Genomic DNA, 22031 nt, shown 5'->3' on the forward strand with positions numbered 1-22031 from the left:
TGTTCATCTCGTTGTGAACAGGCAGGCTCTGGACTGGTGAGACATGTTAAAAGGAAGGTCCCTGATCAGAATTGCTCACATTCATGAGTTTTGTTAAGTGATCCAGACTAAGTAAAGGCATTGTTTCTGTTTGAAGACAATTACAAAAAAACCTAAATTCTGCAGAGAAAAGTTGATTGTGGAGAGAAATAAATAGCATAGCAACCCTGAACTCTTTCTATGTATTCAACACCTGATTATACATTTTTTTCCTTTCTGAGGTCTGTCAAACTCCTATTTAACATTAGTAGAAGGGATTTCAGTAGCACTGGGCTCACAGCATCCTCCACTGAAGGCTCTTGAATTACAAATAAAACATATGAAACCTCTTCAGTAAGCCTCATGTGTCAGAGGAAAAGACAGAGACAGAATGTGCTCAAGGTTACAGAGATGTTCTCTGGCAAAACTGGGAAAAACTGCCAGAGCTGTGGTGTCCTGTCCCTGGTCTTCATCTGCCAGACTTTGCCATTCTGTCCCAAGAAGGCACCTGGGGTAAACCCAGCCCTGCCTTCAGGGAGATCAGGGGAGAGGGGACAGGAGGCAGCTGTCCTTTAGTTCCCCTTGCTCATGTCAGTAAACAATCTCCTTCTTAAGGGGTTTTTCACTGGACACAAGGACGCTTGGAGATGACCTGGTGTTATTGTGCTGTAAAGGATGATAAGGAGAACTTGGAGATCTATTGCGATGGTCTTTGCAGCTCCCCCTGCAATGAGCTGCCTCCTTTTCCGTTGCGTGTTAATTTATAAATAGACCAGATTCCTCTACTCAGAGAAAGCCTTTGTCTCTCCTTGTACTCGATATATGTGATACTCTGCAGTGGAGAGCAGATGTTTGTACCAGATTCTGCTCCCATGGAAATGGGCAGTAGAAGACTCAGAGGCAAGGGGTGAAATAGCATCAGGGTTATCTCTTGTCCTCAGCTCAGAGCTCCTGTTACAGCCAGTCTGAAAGGCCAGAAGACGCCCTTGGATTTAGCAGCACAGTCTCGAGTGTATGCCTGTGTCTCTGCAGGAGATGGACATCCTGTTGTTTGCAGACTCCAGTTACAGCTAAAGCTAAAAAAAAAAGCAGCTGTCCGCATAAACAGGAATTTTCCTCAATTGCAGGAGCTAGCAGAGGACACTACTTTGTCTCTGTCTCTGAAAGGGCTGAGTAATGTTTTGTTTGTTTGTTTTGTTCTTTTTGCTGCCTTCTTCCAGCTCCATGACTTTGGTGGCACCTTTGGCAGAAGAACAGTTGCCTTTGCTTCCATTTTATCCATATCCACCAGAGGATTTTGTTTTCCAGATTGTTTGCTGCTGCTGAAGCCATAGCAATAATGTTCTTGTATAGCTTTACTTAAGGGAGGGAAGAAACAAAACCACATGACAAATTGGTCCAATTTATCACAGCAACAGAAACCTGCAATTCAGCTCAATCGCCCCCACAGGCCAGCTTAGACAGCATCAATATTTAATTACCTGAGCGCCACTGCTTTCACAGGTTGGGCTCTACCTCTGCCCTTGCCTTGCTGCAGGTACCCCCCAGGAATGTCACCCCACCAGTGTGGAGAGCACCCCCAGAACTCCTCTGGGTGAGCAGGGTCTGTCTTCAGCCTGCCAAGTCAAGCCTGCTTGCTACCCAAAGGGGCACAATCCAGACCTGTTGGGTATGACTAAACTCCCTTTTTCCTGCCTAACCAACGACCCATGCCGTAGGTTAATGCCCAAGCCACATCTCCATGCTTTCTGGGCATGCCTGTGGTCTGTGGCAAACAGGAAAGCAGGAGTAGGACTGGACCATCACAGCTCATGGCCTCTCCTACAGTCTTTTTTTGGGTAATTGTTTAAACCAGACAGAACTGTTTACTTGGTAGCAAGCTGGAGGAGACTTCTGTTCAGCTGTCAATATCTGTTCCCATTATTAAGACAAGAGTATTTTATTCCAGAAGGGGCTGCAATGAAATAAAATGCCAGTAACTTGTCCAGCATGCGGTGCAGGAAGATTTGAAAAGAGAAGGAGTCAAATCCCTCCCACTGTGAGCCAAGCAGGGCATCAGAGGAGGTTGGGAATCTCTTTTACTGGGCCCAGGCTCTGAACTGGCCACAGTAATTGGCATCCAGAACATCTCCCAGCTCCATCAAAGAATGTGGCCCCTTTCTGGCTTGCTCTGCCTTTCTGCAAAGCCCTTTTGTGACCATCTCCCTGCACCAAGGACCTGTTAGAATAAGGGTGATTAGGAATAAATGGAAGAGCAGAGGTTTCTGTATCAAAATAGTTTGGGCCAGAGGCTGCATGGCCAAGGGGACGATGATGTGCACAGAGGACTCAAGCATTTAGAAGGGAAAAGCTGGCTTGCTGCAGTTCATCCAGAGATGCTGGGCCATTTCCAGTGCCAGAGCTTGGCTGTTGAGGGATATCTTCCATCCCCTGGAGCACTTGGTGACTGCACCCTCTGCTCTTGTAGTTGTAGGGTACCTGTCTTGTTATGGGCATGGCTCAAAACTAACACAGCAGAACTGCGCAGCTCAACAGACACCTGCAAGTGCCCTACAAAATACTTAATGGATTGTTCCATTAATTAACTGTCCAAGAAAGGAATTGTGAGCCAATTCACTGCATTCCAAATCACAGTTCTGTGAAAAAAGTTAACACAGAGCACAGCTCTTCCCCCTGGCAGCCATCCAGTTATTAATTTCCATGTATCAGCTGTATCTGAATGGGCTTGGTCTTCCGCCCACTGTTTCTATTTATTTGTTTTCCATTCATCTCCACTAAAATTAAAACTCAAAGCCTTCCAGAGAGAATGGAAAACAAACATGCTGAACCAATACTACTGCCCACATACAACCAGCAGAAACCCCTGCACTTTTTCCTCCTTTGCAGTGAGGTAAGATCTAATTTTTAAGACTCTGGCCTTTCACACCTAAAAAATAGCACAGGTAGCTATGCCATTAGCACAATCTCAAATTCTTGTTTCAGACACATCAGTAACTGAAAAGCCAAAGGTTATGAACTTACTTTTAAAGTAATACAAATTACAAAATATGTTCATTTAAAATTACAGTATTTAAATCCTATTTGCAACAGCGCAATCAATAGGATCCAACTCTTCATGTACAGGAAAGGATTCTTATTAAGTAAAATGTGCTAAAATAAGGCTTTTGTCTTTTTCAGTCTTTTTCAAATGTTGTCCTTCCTTAAAAACATACACAAGTGAGTGCATAGTGCTAGATATGAGTCTCGTTGAATATGAAATTCTTCTGCTTGTTACCTAAAAGGATTTCCTTCCTCCAATAAACAGAGTTTCCAGTTCTGTGTTTATAGCATCATCAGGAATTGCATCATCCTCCATAAACTCATCTCCAAGCTTCTTCCACCATGGCCAACGAGTGTATCTTAGCATAGTGATGTGTGCTTGTCTTGCCTTGGTAGCTACAGGGATTGATCGACTCATAAAGGCACCAAAATCTTTTTCTGTGGTCTCTGCTAAACCTGGAGCATCTGCAAGAACAGGAAGAAGAGTTTTCTGTATTTTGTTTGTGGTTTTATAAGTATTAAAAAAAAAAGAACACTACCCTCCCACTTCTCACTGTCCTAGGCCACTCCTTTCTTTGTGATGGCATTGCAATTTTATGACTACCTGATAAATCATAAATCTGATTGGAGTGGAAATCCAAATAAAGGCTAATCTGACAAAAGAAATACATAATGGGGTAGAAAGAAGAAAGGGGAAACATGGACTACTTCTTTCAGGTGCAGTGGTGGTATCCACCAAAATGACTTCTTGTAAAAGTATAATTTCAGAGGATCTCCTGGTCACTACTGTGGATCAGTGCTCCTGGTGCAGGGTGACATCAGCTTGGTGTTTCCACTGCTCTGGTGCAGCAGCCTTGTGGTTTCCCTGCTTGGGGGACCCAGTACAGTGTGTGTTGCTGATTTGCCTGCTCAGGGAACGATGAGCTGCAGTGACACAGCACGTGACAGACTAATGGAATTCAGTAACTTGCTGAATTCTGCCCAGCTTGGGTGCTCTCTGGTGGCTGCAGTTTGCTACTCTTGCTTTTTCATGCAGCCACTTGTCTGGAATTAAGATAGCACAGTAGTGAATTCTGTTTCACTTATAGCCAGGCCAGAGAAAATGAAAACATGGAAATTGCAGCTCAGAGATTTCCCTTGTCATCTAGAAGGGGTGAGAGTGTTTTAACCAGCAGCTTACTCACAACATGAGAAAACAAACCAAAGCAAAACAAATGTGGGTGAATAGGTTGTGTGAGACCCCCTTTTTAAGAAATTCTAATGCCTGTTACAGGGCTATTGCTTTTCTTGTGAACATATCAGACAGAGACTTCCAGCAGAAGAATAAGATGCTCCTTGAAAAACAGGTGTTTATCTTGAACCTACAGCAGCACTTGGATAATCTCTAACAAAGCCTGGATCTCAAGACAAGGCACATGGCAAAGAAAGAAAGATATTTCAGTTTTGAAATGAGGCTTTACCACTGCTCACTCTAATTTTCCCTCTAAATTGGTTTAATCCAAATGGTAATCAAAGCCATGAGCAGAGCAGTCACATACTCATTAGCAGCTCCACATCGGTGTTGACCTGAGCCAGCAAAGCCTCTCTCCGCTGCGCCGCTCTCTGATCCAGCCTGTTCCTCAACAGGAACTGTGCCAGCTTTGCCTGAGCCTGCACATGCAATTCTTTACTCCTTTCTTCTGACATTTGGGAAGCCTGGAGGAAAATAAGTTTGTTACCATTAGGAGCTGGTTATTTTAAAACTTCTAGGGGTAGAATAATGCCTAAACAAGGAATGCAAATGCTGTTCCTAATTGTTAACTTTGTAATTTTGCTTCCTCTGCAACTCTCTTCAAAATTATCCATCATCATGTATATAAATTTTCCAATTACCGTTTGCTTTGACACTTTTTATTAGATTAATGGTTAAAATCCCCAGTATCCTAGTGCCTTGCTGCCAAAAAAGCAGGGTTAATACATACATACCTCAAATGGATTATCTTGATCATAATTTATGAAGATGAATATATTTCATCCCTACAGTATTTTATGTTGCATCATTAATGCAAATTATGAAATGACTAAGAAACAGACCGGATGCAATTTGATGTAGTCATCCACCTTCTGCTGCAAAGCCAGTCTCTGCTCATCAGTCAGTCCCTTGGGTTCTTTCCAAGGAGAGAGAGGTCTCCTCCTCCTTCGTTTCTCCAAGAATTTACAAGCCTTTGTAAGGAACATATGAGAATATAACAATCACAGAGAGGAAATTTGTCTTCCTGTTTTGTTTATAAACAATCAGTGAAAGTGTTTCAGTACTGCATCTGTTAAAGCCTAAATGCAGCCATGATGTTGAAAAGACAACATACAAGGTCAGCATGAACACTGCTGTTCAAATAGTAACACCACTCATTATGAGTTAGTGACTCATCTGTAGTATGGTGACATTCCAATCCTGGGTTTCAAAGAAGCAGCTTTTATATTTTAGTTGCAAGACTGTATTAGGCTTTGTAGCCTATACAAGCTTTAACCCTTTAAAGCAACTTGTGGCTCTAGACTATCACACCCGAGTAATTTTTTAATAAATTATGGCTACATTAACAGTAAGAAAATAAACAGTTTTATGAGGCTTCACAACAATCTGCTCAGTCCTATCTACTGTTAGACCAAAGTATAAATACTTACTGCTCTTTGAATGATGACAGCTGCCTTATATTCCTTAAGAGACTGTTTCTGCTGATGAAAAATTCTTCTTGCTCTATACCCTCGCCAGAATCTCTGGATAGTTAATGCTGATTTCTCCTCCATTTCCTGCATGTATTTATTCAACTGACCTACAAAGGTAACAAAAATTCACAGTTAGAAGACTGCGGGTTATGTTCTCTTAACAATTTACATTGTTAATCCTCAAGCTAGAGAGCACCAAAAAAACTTGGGTGCTCTCAGTTAAAAGCCCCTCTTTCCCCAAGGTGTCCTGGCTGTGGGTCAGGTCTTGCAGATCATAGCTGCAATGGAGCTTTGTAACACAAGAAAACTCTCTCTCCCTTTCTCCTGCACCATTTCTAAGGCACCAGATCTTGATCAGTAGTTACTGAGCCCTGGGGGAATTAGCACATTCTCTTTCAGATAATTGGGTCAGGAGAAGAGACAGTAAGACTACAGTGCAAATAGACATGCAAGATTGGGAAACAGATTTGGGGAAATTGTTCCTAAGGACACCCAGACACTTTAATCTTCTGCTATAGTTTAATATAAATCATACTGGCATGGACAACTTCCAGTAAGGCCAGCTGTCGTTCATGGAAGAGTCTCATGGCCCTCTGTCTCTGAAGTTGCATTTGCAGTTTTAGAGCTTCATCTTCCTTCTGTTTTGTTAAATGCTGCAGCTCCTGTTCCCGTTTAGCTCTGCAATACACAAGTACATTAACAATTACCTAAAGTTGTACATTTCTTTAAAGTACATCTCCTTTTCTTTGTGTTAAGTGGTGCAGCACTGAGAAAGAAAATCCACAAAACAATCTGCTATGCCAGCTGTTGGCTGCAGAATGACACCAAGCAATGAGAAGTCTTCTGCAAACTAACACATTACCACACTATCTATAGCCACGAAAAACTCTGAACCACTCTACAAAATCAGAGTGTAAATCTTTACTAAGGATAAAGTTCTAAAGGCTCTGAAGAGAATGATGCTTCATGTGGGACATTCACAGCCAGAATGAACTGGAACAACAATTTTGATTCCATCATCTGCTGAAGAGGTAAAGCAGCATTAGCCATCTGCTCCAGTACCCACCTTTTCTAGTCCATCCATCAGCATGCATGGCACATGCTTCCCACAACACAAACAATTATTTTTGTACCGACTGCGAAAGGAGATCAGGATATTGGCTGCCAAGCCTCACTTCTTAATTTTGGAGGGATTTTTTTTCTCCAGAAATACAGACTGACACATTTGGTCCATCAACTTTGTTAGAGAACACTAGAATTTTAAATATATAATAAATATAATAAAGAATTTTCTTGCAAATTCTTTCTGATGTTTTCTAGATTTGATGTTAGGGTGTTGCCCTGCTGTGCGCTGGAAAACCTGCAGCACAAGTTTCACAGATGAGACAGTTGAAAACTCTGTAACTGGCCCTGGAGTGTTTAAGCTACTAACAACATGTACATCAATGAAATACACAGCAACACATCAATATAGAGACTAACATAAAATACCTAATATACTGATGTATTGATACTAATAATTACTGAGACCACTAGGCCATGGTCTCAGTGAATTATGAGGAGGTGTGAGCTAAAGCTCCCCCTCCCTTCACCGCTCATTCTCATCCCAATGGACCCAACCTAGCAGCTTAAGACCTGAGAATGTACAACTTTACCCCACAACAAGGTAACAATGGGATTTCTCTGCTCCTACTGCAGCAAAATCACTTCCCCACTCAGGACCTGAGTACCCTCACTGGGTCCACAGCCCAGGGTTCTGCTCTCCTCTAGCCCTTTTCTGGGGACAATGAAAGAAGTGCTTTAAGCACCAGGGAAGAAAACCAACCAATGGACAGAGCAGAGGTATAAGGCATGCCAGAGGAGGAAAATGTCCACAGACTAGACCTAATGTCCAGGTAATTTTGCTATTGCTGCATGGCACATACCTTTAGACTCACAGTACTAATGAGCTATCTGTGTTTCCCATCACTAGTATAAATTGAACTATAATTTTCCCACCAACCATACATTCTCTTTAGTCTCTAAAACTGGGAGAAATTGGGATGGAAACTGTTGTGTGAAAGAGATGCTTTGGATTTAAAGATCTGACCTCAACAGATCTCCATCACAATCTGACAGACCATAATCCTTTTACAACTGTAATGCAGACTTGAGGTGTGCCCACACACCGACCTACTGAGACAGATCATGATACATGTTATTATATCAGAATGGTTTCAAGGAAACGAAAGGTTTTCAGCCCACACATTTCTACAAATTAGAGCTGTAAATTTCTACATTTTTAATTTAGGTAATTAATATTTTAGTCCAAATATTATATTTTTAAGACAAATGAAGTCACAGAATCAAACAGGACAATTGTTCACATTTTCTTGATAAAACTTTTAATATTTTGCCCATCAATTTTTATCAGCTTCACTAGGTTGAAAACTACAAAAATGTTTCATGAACTTCTCCGATGCACATCTGTGAAACCAAGAGTGTCTGTCAGGTATTTAAATGATTCTTTAATACTGATTATTTCCTATGTAGTCTGCAAAACACATTTGTCCTCTGTTTCTCCCAATGATAAGATATATTTGCTTGCACAAGACCACACTGTGATAGGGAACTGCCTCTGAACTAAAGTAAAACATACACAGAGTAAGATCCAAGCTTCCTTCTGTAGTTCATGGCACAGAGCAGCCTCCCTCTGGTCATCTCTTTAGAAATGTAAAATGGTTTCATTTTTGATGTATTATTAATAAAAAATATTGCCATTTAAAATGTCCTACAATTAGCTATGTAATAGTGAACTAGCTTCAAGGAGAGACCACAGGCTTTAACATTCACTGAGGAGATATTTCTGAAACCACAGTTTCAAAAGTTTATAACTTGAAGAGTTTAAGATCTTCCTCTGCAGCTGCAGGTGAGCAAAGTTTGGAGTTTCAATCTTGGCACTATTTAACCACACTTGTTCTAAAATAAATCTGTGAACATAACCAGGACCTGACTGCTAAAAATTAAAAAGTACTCTTAAAAGCTCTTCTAAAGTCATGTTTACAGGATTCCCAACACTATTTTTCAGTGTAATGTTTTGAGGTAGACAGAAGAAAACCAACACTGGCACTGTACAGTTACTGTATTTGCTCAGTACACTGGGACTGAGTGAGCCATGAACACACACAGCTGTAAGGACATTAATAAGTTTCCATTCCTCTCAATATTAAACAAACACCTTTCAAAAGTCCATTTAAATTACTTGAGGGCTACTTAAAAGGCACACATAATGCTTACAATATTGAAAATATGACACGAGGGAGTCAAGCAGCTTGGTGATGGCTGATAGTCTCACCATCCTTTCCCTGCTGCTTTTCCATGTTACACCTTAGCCCATCATCCAAAATTTCTGGGCTATAAGTTTAGCTTGCAGGCTTGCAAGGTGCCTTAGAGGGAATATTGGCTTCAAGTGCATGGTAGAGTAAAAGGGAGTGACAAGGATGTCTGACTCCATCACAAAAGTGCAGTGACCAGTGGCCCTCAACAGACACACTGCTTGCCCCTGCAAATCTTTCAGAATTTAAAAACTACACCTTAGATAGTCCAATATCCTCTTAAGGCTAGTCTAGACAATAAAGCATAGTTGTTTGCTTTGTATTACTTTGGTCACAATGCAATGTGATTTGACAGTGATTTATAAGATCTACTTTTGACACAGTAATGATCAATGTGCAAAAAAAGTTTGAAAAAACTTGCTGTGGAGCCTACGGTTGATTTTAATCCCTTAACCCATGTTAAATTCAAACTAAATTTCTCAAAACAGTTAGCCTAACACATGCTAACATTACTGCTGCAGTGTTATTCAAGTGAGACAAGCATTATTTACATAGCTCCCTTCTTCTCTGCTGCTCCAAGGCAGAGGATACTATTTCTAGGTCACTGAAGTAACTCTACTTCTGAGAGACAAAGATTTAAAAATTAATGAAGAACAAGGTCTTGCAAGCACTACACTGGCACTATGGGCCAAGCACTATGGGCCTTGGTTTCTGCAGCACTCTGGCATGTGCAAGCTCCACTGTAGCGCCCATGTAATTTACAGAGTAACTTTGTGTCAAGTTAACTGTTAACCAGTTATCTGTCCTACCACCAGCACATCATCTTCTAGTGCTGTTTAGTGCAATGGGAGGGATAGAGACCGTCCAAACAGAGACAATCAGGGCCATGGAATGTGGGATGTATAAGGACAGGCAAGGTGTGTTTAGCCTAAAGGAAGGCAAATCTGTCTCTCACTACCTAAAGAAGTGTTAGAAAGCAGACACAGCCAGACTCATGGGGGTGCTCAGAAAAAGGACAAGAGGTAGTGATAAAGAGTGCAACAAGGAAATTCCCACTGCCTGTAATGAAAGAATTCTTCACAAGGCAAATCATCCAGCACAAGGAAAGGGATCAAGTGAGATGGTAGGATCTGCATCCTTGGAGACCTCTAAAACTGGATGTGGCCCTGAGCACCCAGATCCCATTTTGAGGCAGGGCCTACTTCAAACAGGACACTGAATTAGATGATCTGAATTCTTCCTCTTCCTCTGTGACTTGAGAAAACCCAGCCCAACTCAAACCTTCGTACTAGATCCTGTTCTTTACTGTTTTTCACAAAGTCATACTGTTTACCTGAAGCTTCTCTGTAAAGTGACCACTGCTTGGGGTAGCTTCTTCAGCCTTTTCCTTGTCTGAAATCCCCGCCACGCTGCCTGGATTACACAAGCTGCTTCATGCCGCTTCTGAAATTAATAAAACAGTTGGTAGAATATTGTCTATGCATATAATAACACTATTACTGCTTGCATAATTGGACAATCTCAACATTTGGCCAAACCCCATCAGTTTCCAAATGCATCAAATTGGAGAATTTAAGGTTTTATGAGACAGTTCTTATCATGAACTCCATACTTGCCCCAAAAGCAGCGAATCTGACCACCTGTATTGATGCTGTCTGTGATAGACAAACGAATCTACAGCACAAATATATATATATATATATATATATATATATATATATATATATATATATATATAAATCAAGATGAGAAATTTGTATTTAAAACACCTGATGCACTTGATATTTCGAATGGTGATTCAATCAAAGTACCTACACTAGAGAGGACAGAAAGACAACTTTGAAGAAAGAGCAGCAGGAAAAATGTTAGATTTGCAGGATGATCAGAAGTCACTGAAATGCAAACATGAAAAAATCTATTCTATTCTTAAATGGATTTTTCATAAAAAAACCACAAACAAACTGCATCAAAAAACACCCTGCTCTGTTGAAGATGAAAGCAGGTCTCTGCAAACATAACTGATTTTCATTGAAGTATTGTCTCTGAGAAACCTGCATGCAATTTTTTTTAAGATGCTCCTGAAACACACATTGTCTCTTTCACTGGGAACACAGTCCAGGTGGTGTTCTTACTGCACATTTTCTGTATATGACTTAGTTCTATGTAAATGCTAGAATTCAGAGTAAATGCTATGTAAATGCTAGAATTCAGAGATCTAAATTTGTAACACCGATGTGAGAAAAGCAGATTCAGTTATTTTAATCTGATAATTAGCAAAAAAATTAATTATTTTCCCCCATGGTTATATTGAAACCTATGGTGAATCTGCACAGAAAGCCAATCTCTTGAGTCATAGTCCCATAATTTTAATGGCTGAGCAATTTCTTGATATTTTAAAAAACTACAATAAAATAATTTCAAAAATGCAATTAAAAATTAATTAACATAGTGAAATAATAACACAGGTTTGAAAAGTTTCTACAAAGTGATATAGTAAATCTGTTCTAAACATACACAAATGACATGTAAATAGGATTTCACATCGAAATAGGATTTCACATCTGAAAGTCACATTAAACTTAATCACCTGCATTTCTCCTTTTCCACTGGATTGTTCCAAATACATCAGGTCCAAGAGTTGATTGACCTCCCTGTCAAATCCTTTGCCAGTCCACTGTTTACTTAAAAGCCCTTTTAATCCTAAGAGAAAGAGAAGATGCTAATTCAGTATCGTGAATTTATCCTTTCAGGCTCTCAAAGTAACAAACTGTGAACCAACAAATTAAATCTGATTCTATGTGCAAAGAAGTGTGAGAGCTGAAGACCATCAGCCATCTTTGAGTGTCAAGGCATAATCTTATCAAAGAATGTCTGGTGCTCCAACTATCACAAAGAAGTATTATCCAGTGATTTTCTATGTCTGAGTCAGTATTGTGTTTATGTTACTGACAGTCAAATTACCAATCTACTTTCAGTGCCTTATCAGTAAGTCATTGTAAGGTGCTAAAAAGAATTCAAAGCACCACATAAGTGCTGGGTGTTGTTAACACTCTTTTCATATTTTTCGTAATAAAATTTATTTCTTTCCAACTGGAATTGTTTGATGTCTGCACAGCATCATTTAACTGTGAGTGTATGTGCATCCAATCCACGAGACAAAAGAGCTTTTTGGGTTTGCAGTAGCTAAAAAGCACCCTTGTGCTCCCTCCACAACACACACACACTCCCTATGCAAGTAGACAGTAACATGTGGTAAAATGTTTGTATCAGACAAATCCCAGAGCCTAAGGGCTCTGCAGGGAGTTGGAGGGAAGAGGAGGGAGGGCAGGAAGAATGTGCATGTTTGCCTCCTGAAGAACTGCAGATTCAAGTAACTTTTCCATCTTCAAATTATTGCCCATAAACATATTCATACACTGGGCAACTCCAACACAACACTCACATGTACTTACAGGATCTGGAGCACACAGAAATGGCACCTCTGTGGCACCATGTGCACCATTTTAGAAAAACAATAACAGGTAAACACTTCAGGAGAGACAGGCAGGACTCCAAATGGGTGTCCCTGAGCCCTGCAAAAGCAGGGAGCCAGGCTACACAAGAGAGCTCCCTCACACAAGTGCTGTGGGTCTCACACAACCACTTGCCAGTCTCTGTGCAGACTACACAGCCATATGCTCCTTCTGGCTACTGGCAGGGAGTACCTCCAGTGTGCCTCACAGATGTGTCAACCCATGCAGGACAAAAGGCCAGGCCCTCCAGGGAACCTGACACAGGGGCTGTGCTGGTCCTGGAGGTGCCCTCACCTCCAGCAGGCTGCCTTCACTGGCAAAGCTCACACCAAAACACCTCACACTGCCACTGTGAAGCCAAGGGACTTCAGTGAGATGGCCAGATGGTGGAAATGCTGTAATGCTTTCTCTGTTGCTTTTATTCCTCAAAGTCTCTAAAGGATTCCAAAGCCCAAATTAAAACTAACAGAAGGATTCTAACTTAAAAAAAAAAAAAAGTAGAGAAAAAAAGCAATTTATTTTCTTTTCTTAGTGGAAAGAGGAAACATGTACAGTTCTAAATGACTGTGGCATAATTCTAGAGCAAAATAAAGCATCCTTTGATGGAGATCTACACAACTTCAAATAAGCCAGCATTCTACAGCTGGGATGATCAGACCATCAAGGCAGCTTCCCAAGAATCCACAATGTGATAGCAGCCTTAGGCACACTATACTTAATTCCTCAATACAAGGAATCCCTCCTCTCAGTCCTGTAGGCAAAAGGGTGGCAAAGCTGTTCATCTGGTCCAGAAATTTATCTAGCTGTTACTCTACAATAAGTAGTCAGCACAAGTGAAAAAAATGGAAATTGGACATTTTGCCTTGCATTTCTTCTTTTTACTGTCTTTGTCCTCTAAGAACTGAGGCTGCTCACAAGTAGTTTTAACCCACAATAACATCCAGAACATAAAAAGACATGGCAGATATTATGCCTGTTCCTTAGTCTCCATGGGCATGATAGAGTACAAAGGGGTTTCCTGGAGCTTCCTGCTATGCTAGAGACAGAAACATTAAATGGGACACCTCATTAAGGAATGAATAACGTAGAACAAATTATACACAAACTCAGCCTTATCATATGAAGGCATCGAGACAAAACAATAAATTAATCTCATGAATTCTTGGAAAGAGCTCATTCCAATTACTTGGATATCAAAAGACAGCCAGCTCCTGGATAGCTAAACAGGCCCCATCAGATGAGGAGACTTGCAACAGCCAGGGTCAGCAGGTCACTAAGTAAAACTTTCCTGCTCTGGATTAGTGAGCCTTAGCACTGTGGCAGATGTGACACAGGGCTCTCTAACTGTGGCAGTACAGGCACCCTGCCAGTGGATCCCTCAATAACCAACCTGCACAGGGAAACAGAAAGAAGCAAAAGCCCATCAGGCTGGAAATCACAATCAACAACTTTAAAAGACTGGTTGCTACATGCAGAGTGCTCAGTACACAGAAGAAAATAAATCTAGGGAACAGAAAGAGGTGCAGTACCTGCAACTGCAATGAAAATGAACAGAGGGGGAAAAACCCACAAAGCAACGTGGCCTTGCAGTTTCCACCTGTACTGGAGAGTTATTGAACCACAATGGGAAACCTCTGTCTTTTTATTTCCACAGGGAATGCAAGAGGAGGCTCAGTGATTGGTTCCCATGCATGTTTACAAACCTTTGTAGTGAGCTGTGAGTAACTGCACAAGCTGTTTGCAAGATTTTGCCGCTAATAACAGCAGTTTTGTGGCAGCACTTCCAACAGCAGGATTGGTGGTAGAGGACAGCTTATAAACAAGTTCATCCAAGACAGAGTGAAGGGTCTCTTCTTCAACTTGAAGCAAGACAGAACTTTAAAAAGAATAAAGAAAAAAAAAGGGGGAATGGGACAGAAGCGTTAATTGAAAAACATGAGCTTTTAAACAGTGACTTATTTAGCTATGTCAGGCTATATACAGCAAGCCAAGATGCCCAGCTAGCTGGACCAGGAATATGATCCAAACAGTGCTACTGTTTCAATCAACCAATTACCATTCCCTCAATTTAAGAAGATTAAAATTCCAGCTTTTTAATGTTTTTAATTTCTACTACAAAGACTAGGGGGGAAAAAGCCCCCAAACAGTAAAACACAACAATGCTTGCAAATGAAAAGATTTTATTTTACCAAGCAGTAATGAGCTACCTTTTATATTTATTATTAAGAAAAATAATGATACAAAAACAACCAACCTATTGATCTTCAAAATATTGTGTAACACAGACATCATGACAATTGCTGTTTCAACATCATCTGTTATTAACAACTGCAGGAAGCGATCATTTTGTAGTACTGCAAAGAAAACCAAAAACAAGCAAACAAGAAATCATGAAATCAGAACCAGACTTGAAAATACCATAAACCAAATAAACTTCATCATAAGTCATAGCAAGTAAACCCAGACACTGTTTCTGGAACGAACTCCCTCATTTATAATTCTTACACTGAAACTTACTGAGATAACTAAACTACTTCAACCTCCAAAAAACATGGTGAATCCTGTTTTTTCTGCCTTTGGACATCCCTCAGGCATTGATGTTGCAAGGGAATGAAGGCTTTAAACCTCTTTATGTTACAATAGTGCCCTTTTCTTACAACAACAGTGAAATTAACACTGGGGAAACAAAATCTGCAAAAGTTAAGGACCTCAAACTTGACAGTTTGTTACCCCAGATTATTTAATGCAAGTACACTGATGTCATTAAAGCACCATCTTTTTTATTCCAGTGTATCACTGACTATGTATTCAGTAATTTTTCTGACCATTTGTGTTTTTAGTTATATATATCTTATGATCCTTTTGGTTTTTGTCCAATACTAGAAACAAAACCAAATTCTGCTGAATCAATGTGATTAACATCAGTTTAAATGAAAGCTTATTTTGGTCAGAAATATATTGTGAAGTTTCTTAGGTATTTCTAAAATTTCTTGTCATGTAAAAAACTTCAGAAATCTGTCTCCAAATCTACCTACTTAAAGGGCTAACAATGTATTCTGGTCAAATTTCTGCATATTTTAATCACATACAGGAAAATATCAATTGTCCCTTATTGGAAAGAAAAACCCCAACAACCTGATTTTTAAAAGGTATAGACTTTCAAAGATAAATTACAGGATGACACTTTTAAATGTTTGTCTCTGAAAGACTAGAAGGGGAACTCTTGAGTATTTCCCTTTAGTGGATATTTACCATTTCAGATATTGCTGTTGAGCTGACTACTTAAAAAGACTGATTTAACATCTACTCAAGTTTAGAAGACTAGGTGGAGATTAGCTTAAGAATGAATTTTGAAACTCCTAGTTGCCATAAATAAATGTTCAGGTGTTCTGTGGGTTGACATTTCCCTTACCATGTGCTGCTAGTTGGATATGCCCACCGAACAGCCAGCAGATGGCATCAGTTACTATTTGGAACCAGTGTAAAAAGTCTTGTTTTTCTTTATCCTAAACAAGAGAGAAGTAGGTAAAAACATGTGTATGTATCTTCATTAAGGACCTCACCTTGATGTCTTGGGAAGGTTTGTATGCCTTAGTAATTTGGAGACCAAACTCTACCAAATTTCCAAATGAAGTTGGTGAAACTGTAGGAACTAGTAAAAAAAAACAACCACCCCCACCTGTGAGACCTTTGAGGTCAGAGATCAATCAAGAAGATCTGAAGATACTAAAAAAATAAAAGTATGCATTTGGGAAAAACAATCACAACAACAGGAGAGAAATCTTGTTTATGCCTCAAAAATATTTGATAGCATTGGAGAGATAAGACAAATGATGGCTCAGCAAATATGCATCACAGATTTAATGCACTAAGTGGGAAATATATTACTTTAAAGAAGAGGGGGAAAATAAAAAAAGGTATTGTGGCCAAGGACACAGTGAAAATGGAAAAGGTTCCTGATAGCTGGTTTGGTGAAGCTTCAGAAGCACCTTCTAGCTGGAGGTGTGGGAGCAAACACCAAACCTCTACAAAGCTGAAATTTGATCTGTTTGCCAAACAGACTACATCATGTGCTTGCCTGTGATAGCACTGGACTGGAAAAAAACATAGAATCAATCATAGAATGGTAGGAAAGGACCTAAAGTCCATCTTGTTCCAGTCCCACTGCCATGGGCTGGGACACTTAACAGTAGACCAGATTTCTCAGAGCTTCATGGAACCTGGCCTCAAATGCTTCCACAGATGGAGCAGCCACAGCTTCTCTAGGCAGCCTGTCCCAGTATTTTGCCACCCTGACAGCAGAGAATTTCCTCCCTAATTTAAACCTCCCTCTTTCAGTGTCAAGCTCCCTGCTTCAGTGTCACCCCTTATTCTGTCACTACGTGCCCTTGTAAAAAGTCCCTCTTCATCTTTCTTGTAGCCCCTTTAGGTACTGGGAGGTGATACAGGTTCTCCTCAGAGACTTCTCCACGCTAAGCAACCCCATCTCTCTCAGCCTTTCTTCACTGCAGAGGTGCTCCAGTGCTCCCCTATGACCAGCAGGAATTCAGGTTTTAACACCTGAATGCACAGACAGATGCACATTCCAGTCTGTATTCCAAGTGTGAGCCACAGACTACTGGAAATCTGGAATCTTGGTGTGTGGAACAGCAAAAGGGTTTTTCACAGTACTTCACTGCTTACAAATGTTGCTACAAAGCACATGGTCATACATCCCACATTAATTCAGCCTCCACAAATGAAACCCTGGGAAGCCTAGTCCTAGATCCCAGCTGGAGCCACGGCTCTCAGTCAAGCTTTAACTTTGTATTTGGTCCAGACTGACGAGGAGAAATACAATAACAATACAAAATAACAATAATATGTTAAGCTGTAATATTATCTTTTCTGTGTTTTGGCAACATGTCTTTTTCTGAAAACCGTTTCACTACTTCACTTGACTTCGAAAACTTGTACACAAAGCAAAAGAGAGTAGAATAAACTTTAAATCTCTACTGGTAGAGTGGGATTTCCAAAATTCCACTGAGCAAGCATCAAGTCTGGGTGCCCAGTCACCTCTGAGACCACGAAGTCTAAAAGCCAAAGTACTAATTATAATGTAGACTGCATTTGCATTCAAAAGAAATCTTTGCCCACAAGCGTGACTCAAGTAGCATGTAGGCTGAGACATAATAAGAAAGTATGGGAGAAATTACATATTGTGGATAAGAGTCTTCTGGGATGTCATTTAGGAAGCTTCCTTGTCAAGCACAAAATGCACTTTTCAAGTACTCCACTAACAGAAACTATGTCATTGCACTGATGCTTTCTGAGAATTGATTGTCTGTGGTGTCTATCACAATACTTTGTAGGAAAACTTTGGCTAAGTGCTAGAAGCCAGTGAGCCAAGAAATGAGATAGTATGGAGAAGTGGGGTTATTAAAAGAAACTGTCAGAATCCATGAAGATGGAAATTTAAATTACTTGTGGGTTTTTGTTTGCTGGGGTTTTTTTTCCTTCTGATTCTAGAACTCAGAATACTCCAGAAGCATAAGGGAACCTCGCTGAGCAAAACCCTTCTTCATTGCAAAAAAGAAGGAAAATGTGAGAAAGTGTTTAGATCCATAAATTCATGAAGTCTGCCTTTGGCATTCTCCATTTGCAAGTTCAGAAATAGTGAGCATTCTTGGAATTTTGTTGCCAATTATGCAGCAGAAATTGAATGACAAAACAAACTTCAACAAATATGATTTAAAATCTTAGGGCTCCCTAAATTGTTTTTTGTATAGCTGAATAAAATGAGTGAGAACTAAGTCATTATGAAGGCTGAACTAATGATATGCAAAGTTAAGACACTACTGTGACTGGGATGCTGTCTTTTGTAGGGCTTTGTGCAGTGGCTTTGCACAAGTCATGGAGCAAATGCTGCACAATTACAGATTTCAGCTTCAGAGCTTGGAGGCATAAGAAAAACCACTGCAATTTCTAGAAAATAAATTTTCCTAATACCATAGCCCTAGAATAATATCCTACTTATCCAATATGCAGAAGTTTGCAGGCGTTCTCTGCTCTTTTAGCCATGAAACATAAATACCTTGATTGCTCGGATAAATCGTGCTTGCAAGCGTTTCCCCAAAACCAGCAGGCTGTCTATAACTGAAGGAAGAAACTTCCTGTAAAATTCCTCAGGATCTTCTTTCACCTCTAGCCCTACACAACAATGACTGAAACGGAGCAAAACAAAACAAAACAAAAAAAGAAAGAAAAAAGGGAAAAAAGTCAACCTGAATAGTCAAAGGCCTGTTTGAACAACTTTGAATGAACGTCACGTCATCAGAGAAATGCTTCAATGGCATGGAACAATTCCCCCTGAACAACAGCTCACTGCTGTGACTGGCTCCAAGGTGGCTGCCTCCAAGGAAGAGCAACCACTTGCAGGTTGGAGACCATATTACTACTTATTATGGCATTTCTCAGTTAAAAACATATCCAACACACTTCCTCCTTTAGCTTCATAGAATCTGTTCAAGCTTTTTCTATATTCTAGGGAAGGGCTCTGATGGTCATAAAGAAAAACAAAAAGGCAAAATAGAAAGGTAGGAAAAAAACTGATAAAGGAAGCTCGATGATGAAGGGGGTGCACATTTGTCAGTAAAAATATGTATAAAAAATATACCACAAAACCTTCAGCGAGCCTGGCTACAACTTTTCTCAAACTGAGGAAGGCATGTGGGCTAGAAATCACTTCCTCAGATCTCAGCTCTCTTATTTTACTCACCACAATACGTCAGCTGTTTCTGGAAGACTTTTTACAAGAAACTGCATGTTTTACAACTGATAAGTTGTTTCAATTCTGCACTCGGTACTGATACCAGTGCAACAAAAGAGTCTTCCTGACTTTTTATGAATTTTGCTTTCTGATATCTTATCTAGGCTATATTAACATTTTGGGAATGCACACACATAAAGCTGTCTACCAAAGCCCTTGGAAAACAAATTCTAGGCATGAAGCTGAGAATCATCTAGCTACAAAAGGACATTTTTAGAGCTAAAATAAATTTCAGTATTCTCTGCAACTGAAACAGCTTTTAGGGGATGATTTAAGCATCACACTACTCTGGTGATAACTCTTGCTTCCCTTACTGAAATTCCTTGCATTAAAAATTCATACTGCAGATATGGCATAAATAAGAGATGGTCACATAATTACTTCATGCCTTAGAATTTTACTCCTTAATTAAGCCAAAACTAAACCTGAGGAAAATTTAAAATGTATTATTTTTCCTGACATTTAAAATTGAGACTGGATCGCTGGGGGTTTGAGTTTAAAGTTTTCTTATTTACAATGCCATTCTCACAATATTCCTACATCAGGTTATCTAGTCTATATGAACTGTGTCATCTATTATATTTAAAAATGTAAGTAGATACTTCAAATTGGTATATTAAATAAATATTTAAATACAGTCAGGCTAAGCAGTGAGTCAATCAGATTGGAGATCTTTGCAAGATGAAATCTAAGCAAACAAAATAAAAATTTTTAAATAGCTACAATTCAAAATTATACAATCACTGGATAAAAACTGCTGCACTAGTGAGTACTGTCCACAAAAAAAGGTAAAGCGAACACAAACCCTGTTCCCACCATATAGCTCCCCCAGCTCAATAAAACACAATGCAAATGAATTAAACAGGACCAATTAGGCTATGCCTGACCCCTCTGCTCTTGACTGCTTCCCTGCACTTTAACCCTGGCCTTTCCTGAACAACAAGCCTTGTTCTGGATGGGAGCCAATGTATTACAGCTTGAAAAGAGAAAGAGCAAGATGAAAGGACAGAAAGAAGCTCTGGAAGCTCTCTTCTTAGCTTTTTTTTTTTTTTTTTACCTTAGTATCTCTGCTAGCTGGGCAGCAGTAGCCCAGGCTCCATGCAGCTGAGAGTGGTCTTGCTTAAGGACCAGCAGGCAGTACTGAGTAAGACCATAATCGTATATATCTTGCTTAATTTTATTTGATTCTTCACATCCTAAGGAAGGACTGCCTAAAATTCCTGTGGGAAGAAAGTGGGAGAGAGACAAAAAGAAATATAAGATTCCGATATGCAGGGGTTTTTTTTCTTTTTCTAAAATGTAAGAAGAGTATATGTACACAGAACCAGGATCCGGGATTAAAGTAATTGTAAAAGTGCTAACAACACCATTAAATATTTTGTCAGCAATTTCTGCTGCTACAGCTACAACTCATTTGAAAAATTATATGACAATTGGGAAGGGATAGCTAAACTTAGGTTTCCATTTTCTCTCTACATATTTAGTAGCAAAACATAGATTATCTGGGATATGAACCATTTGTATGAATTTCCTAGGCTAGATAAAACCACAACCACTGGGAAACATATAGCTTCCTTATAATTACATCCCAATTTAGAACAGGACCTGACTTGTTTCAACCATTCCTATGAGCAGTGGCTGTATAGCAGAAGGAAAGACAGGGAAGTCACACAGGAGATCACACATATGATCTTGTTTCTGTGTTAAGATTTAAAAACTGAATATGGACAACCACCCTCACTCTCTGCCCAAAGAGCACTGGGAGAAATGATTTGACCAAGTGTAAGATCCTTGCCTGTATCAGCAGGGAAAGGGCCCACATTATCAGCATGACAGCTGAAAAGCAGAAAAAAATTCTGTCCATTTGCTCCTCAGCTCCTCCTCTTTATTTTTGCCAAGTCAGACGCCACTCTCAGGAAAAGCTGCCGTATCAACCTTCCTTACAGAGTTTCAGAAAAACTTTCTGTATTTAAGGAGGTTGACGGAAGAATGACTGGCCATAGTTCACCAGCTCATAATTTTATTTTACGAACGGCACTAATTACCCTTTAACTTCAGCAGCAGCAGGGGGATGTCCTGTTCTCTGCTCTCAGTGATCTGAGCAGCCAAGGCCAGGACCTGGGGGTCCGTGGCTGCCATAGCAAACAGCCAGGAGCGCACACCACCATCGATTCCACCGTCTTTCCTTTTTATGTTAAGGCGCGGGGTCCTCAGGCCACTACTTCATCCCAGCTCCTGCAGCACAGCTGGAAGCCTCGGGATACAGGACTCCCCCTGAGAAAGGAAACAAACATGGAGGAAGCCCCACTCGCGCTCCCTCCCGAGGCCGCGGGCCGCCAGACCGGCTCTGCCGGCAGGGCGCACCTCCGGCCAGGCAGCCTAAGCGCGGCCCCACGGGGCGGGCAGCAGGAGCGGCCTCATCTCACCCAGGGCCGGGGAAAGGGCAGAGGGAGCGGTGCCCTCTCTCAGCGGCGCCACTGTCCCCGGGAGCGGCGGCGCCGGTGCCGCGCAGGCCTCAGGCCGCGGGGCCCCTCGGGGCGCTCTGAGGGGACCCGCACGCACCCCCGGCCCCTCTCACCGCCGGGCGGGGGCTCCCCCACTGCGGGGGAAGGGAGGGGGGTTGGAACTCCGAGCCCG

The 22031-nt window shown here is 40.7% G+C and overlaps 1 protein-coding gene across 2 annotated transcripts; it reads right to left on the minus strand.

Moving 5' to 3' along the window:
* Nucleotides 1-42: 42 nt before the first annotated feature.
* IQCB1 (IQ motif containing B1) lies at nucleotides 43-22029 on the minus strand. 2 transcript variants are annotated; one of them, XM_066553343.1, is made up of 15 exons: nucleotides 21821-22029; nucleotides 21440-21668; nucleotides 20452-20614; nucleotides 18660-18789; nucleotides 15999-16092; nucleotides 14841-14940; nucleotides 14290-14462; nucleotides 11662-11774; nucleotides 10408-10517; nucleotides 6296-6438; nucleotides 5719-5867; nucleotides 5131-5259; nucleotides 4596-4752; nucleotides 3293-3522; nucleotides 43-1376 (listed from the first exon to the last, which is right to left on the minus strand). In XM_066553343.1, the coding sequence occupies exons 2-14, from the start codon at nucleotides 21531-21533 to the stop codon at nucleotides 3293-3295; spliced, it is 1785 nt and encodes a 594-aa protein (XP_066409440.1). In that variant the 5' UTR covers nucleotides 21534-21668; nucleotides 21821-22029; the 3' UTR covers nucleotides 43-1376. The 2 variants fall into 2 exon arrangements, with proteins under 2 accessions (XP_066409440.1, XP_066409439.1); XM_066553342.1 differs by lacking the exon at nucleotides 43-1376 and having other exon boundaries at nucleotides 2620-3522; nucleotides 21821-22027.
* Between the last annotated feature and the right edge of the window lie 2 nt (nucleotides 22030-22031).

This window comes from Molothrus aeneus, chromosome 7 (assembly GCF_037042795.1).
Source record: "Molothrus aeneus isolate 106 chromosome 7, BPBGC_Maene_1.0, whole genome shotgun sequence".
Classification (NCBI taxonomy): Eukaryota; Metazoa; Chordata; class Aves; order Passeriformes; family Icteridae; genus Molothrus; species Molothrus aeneus.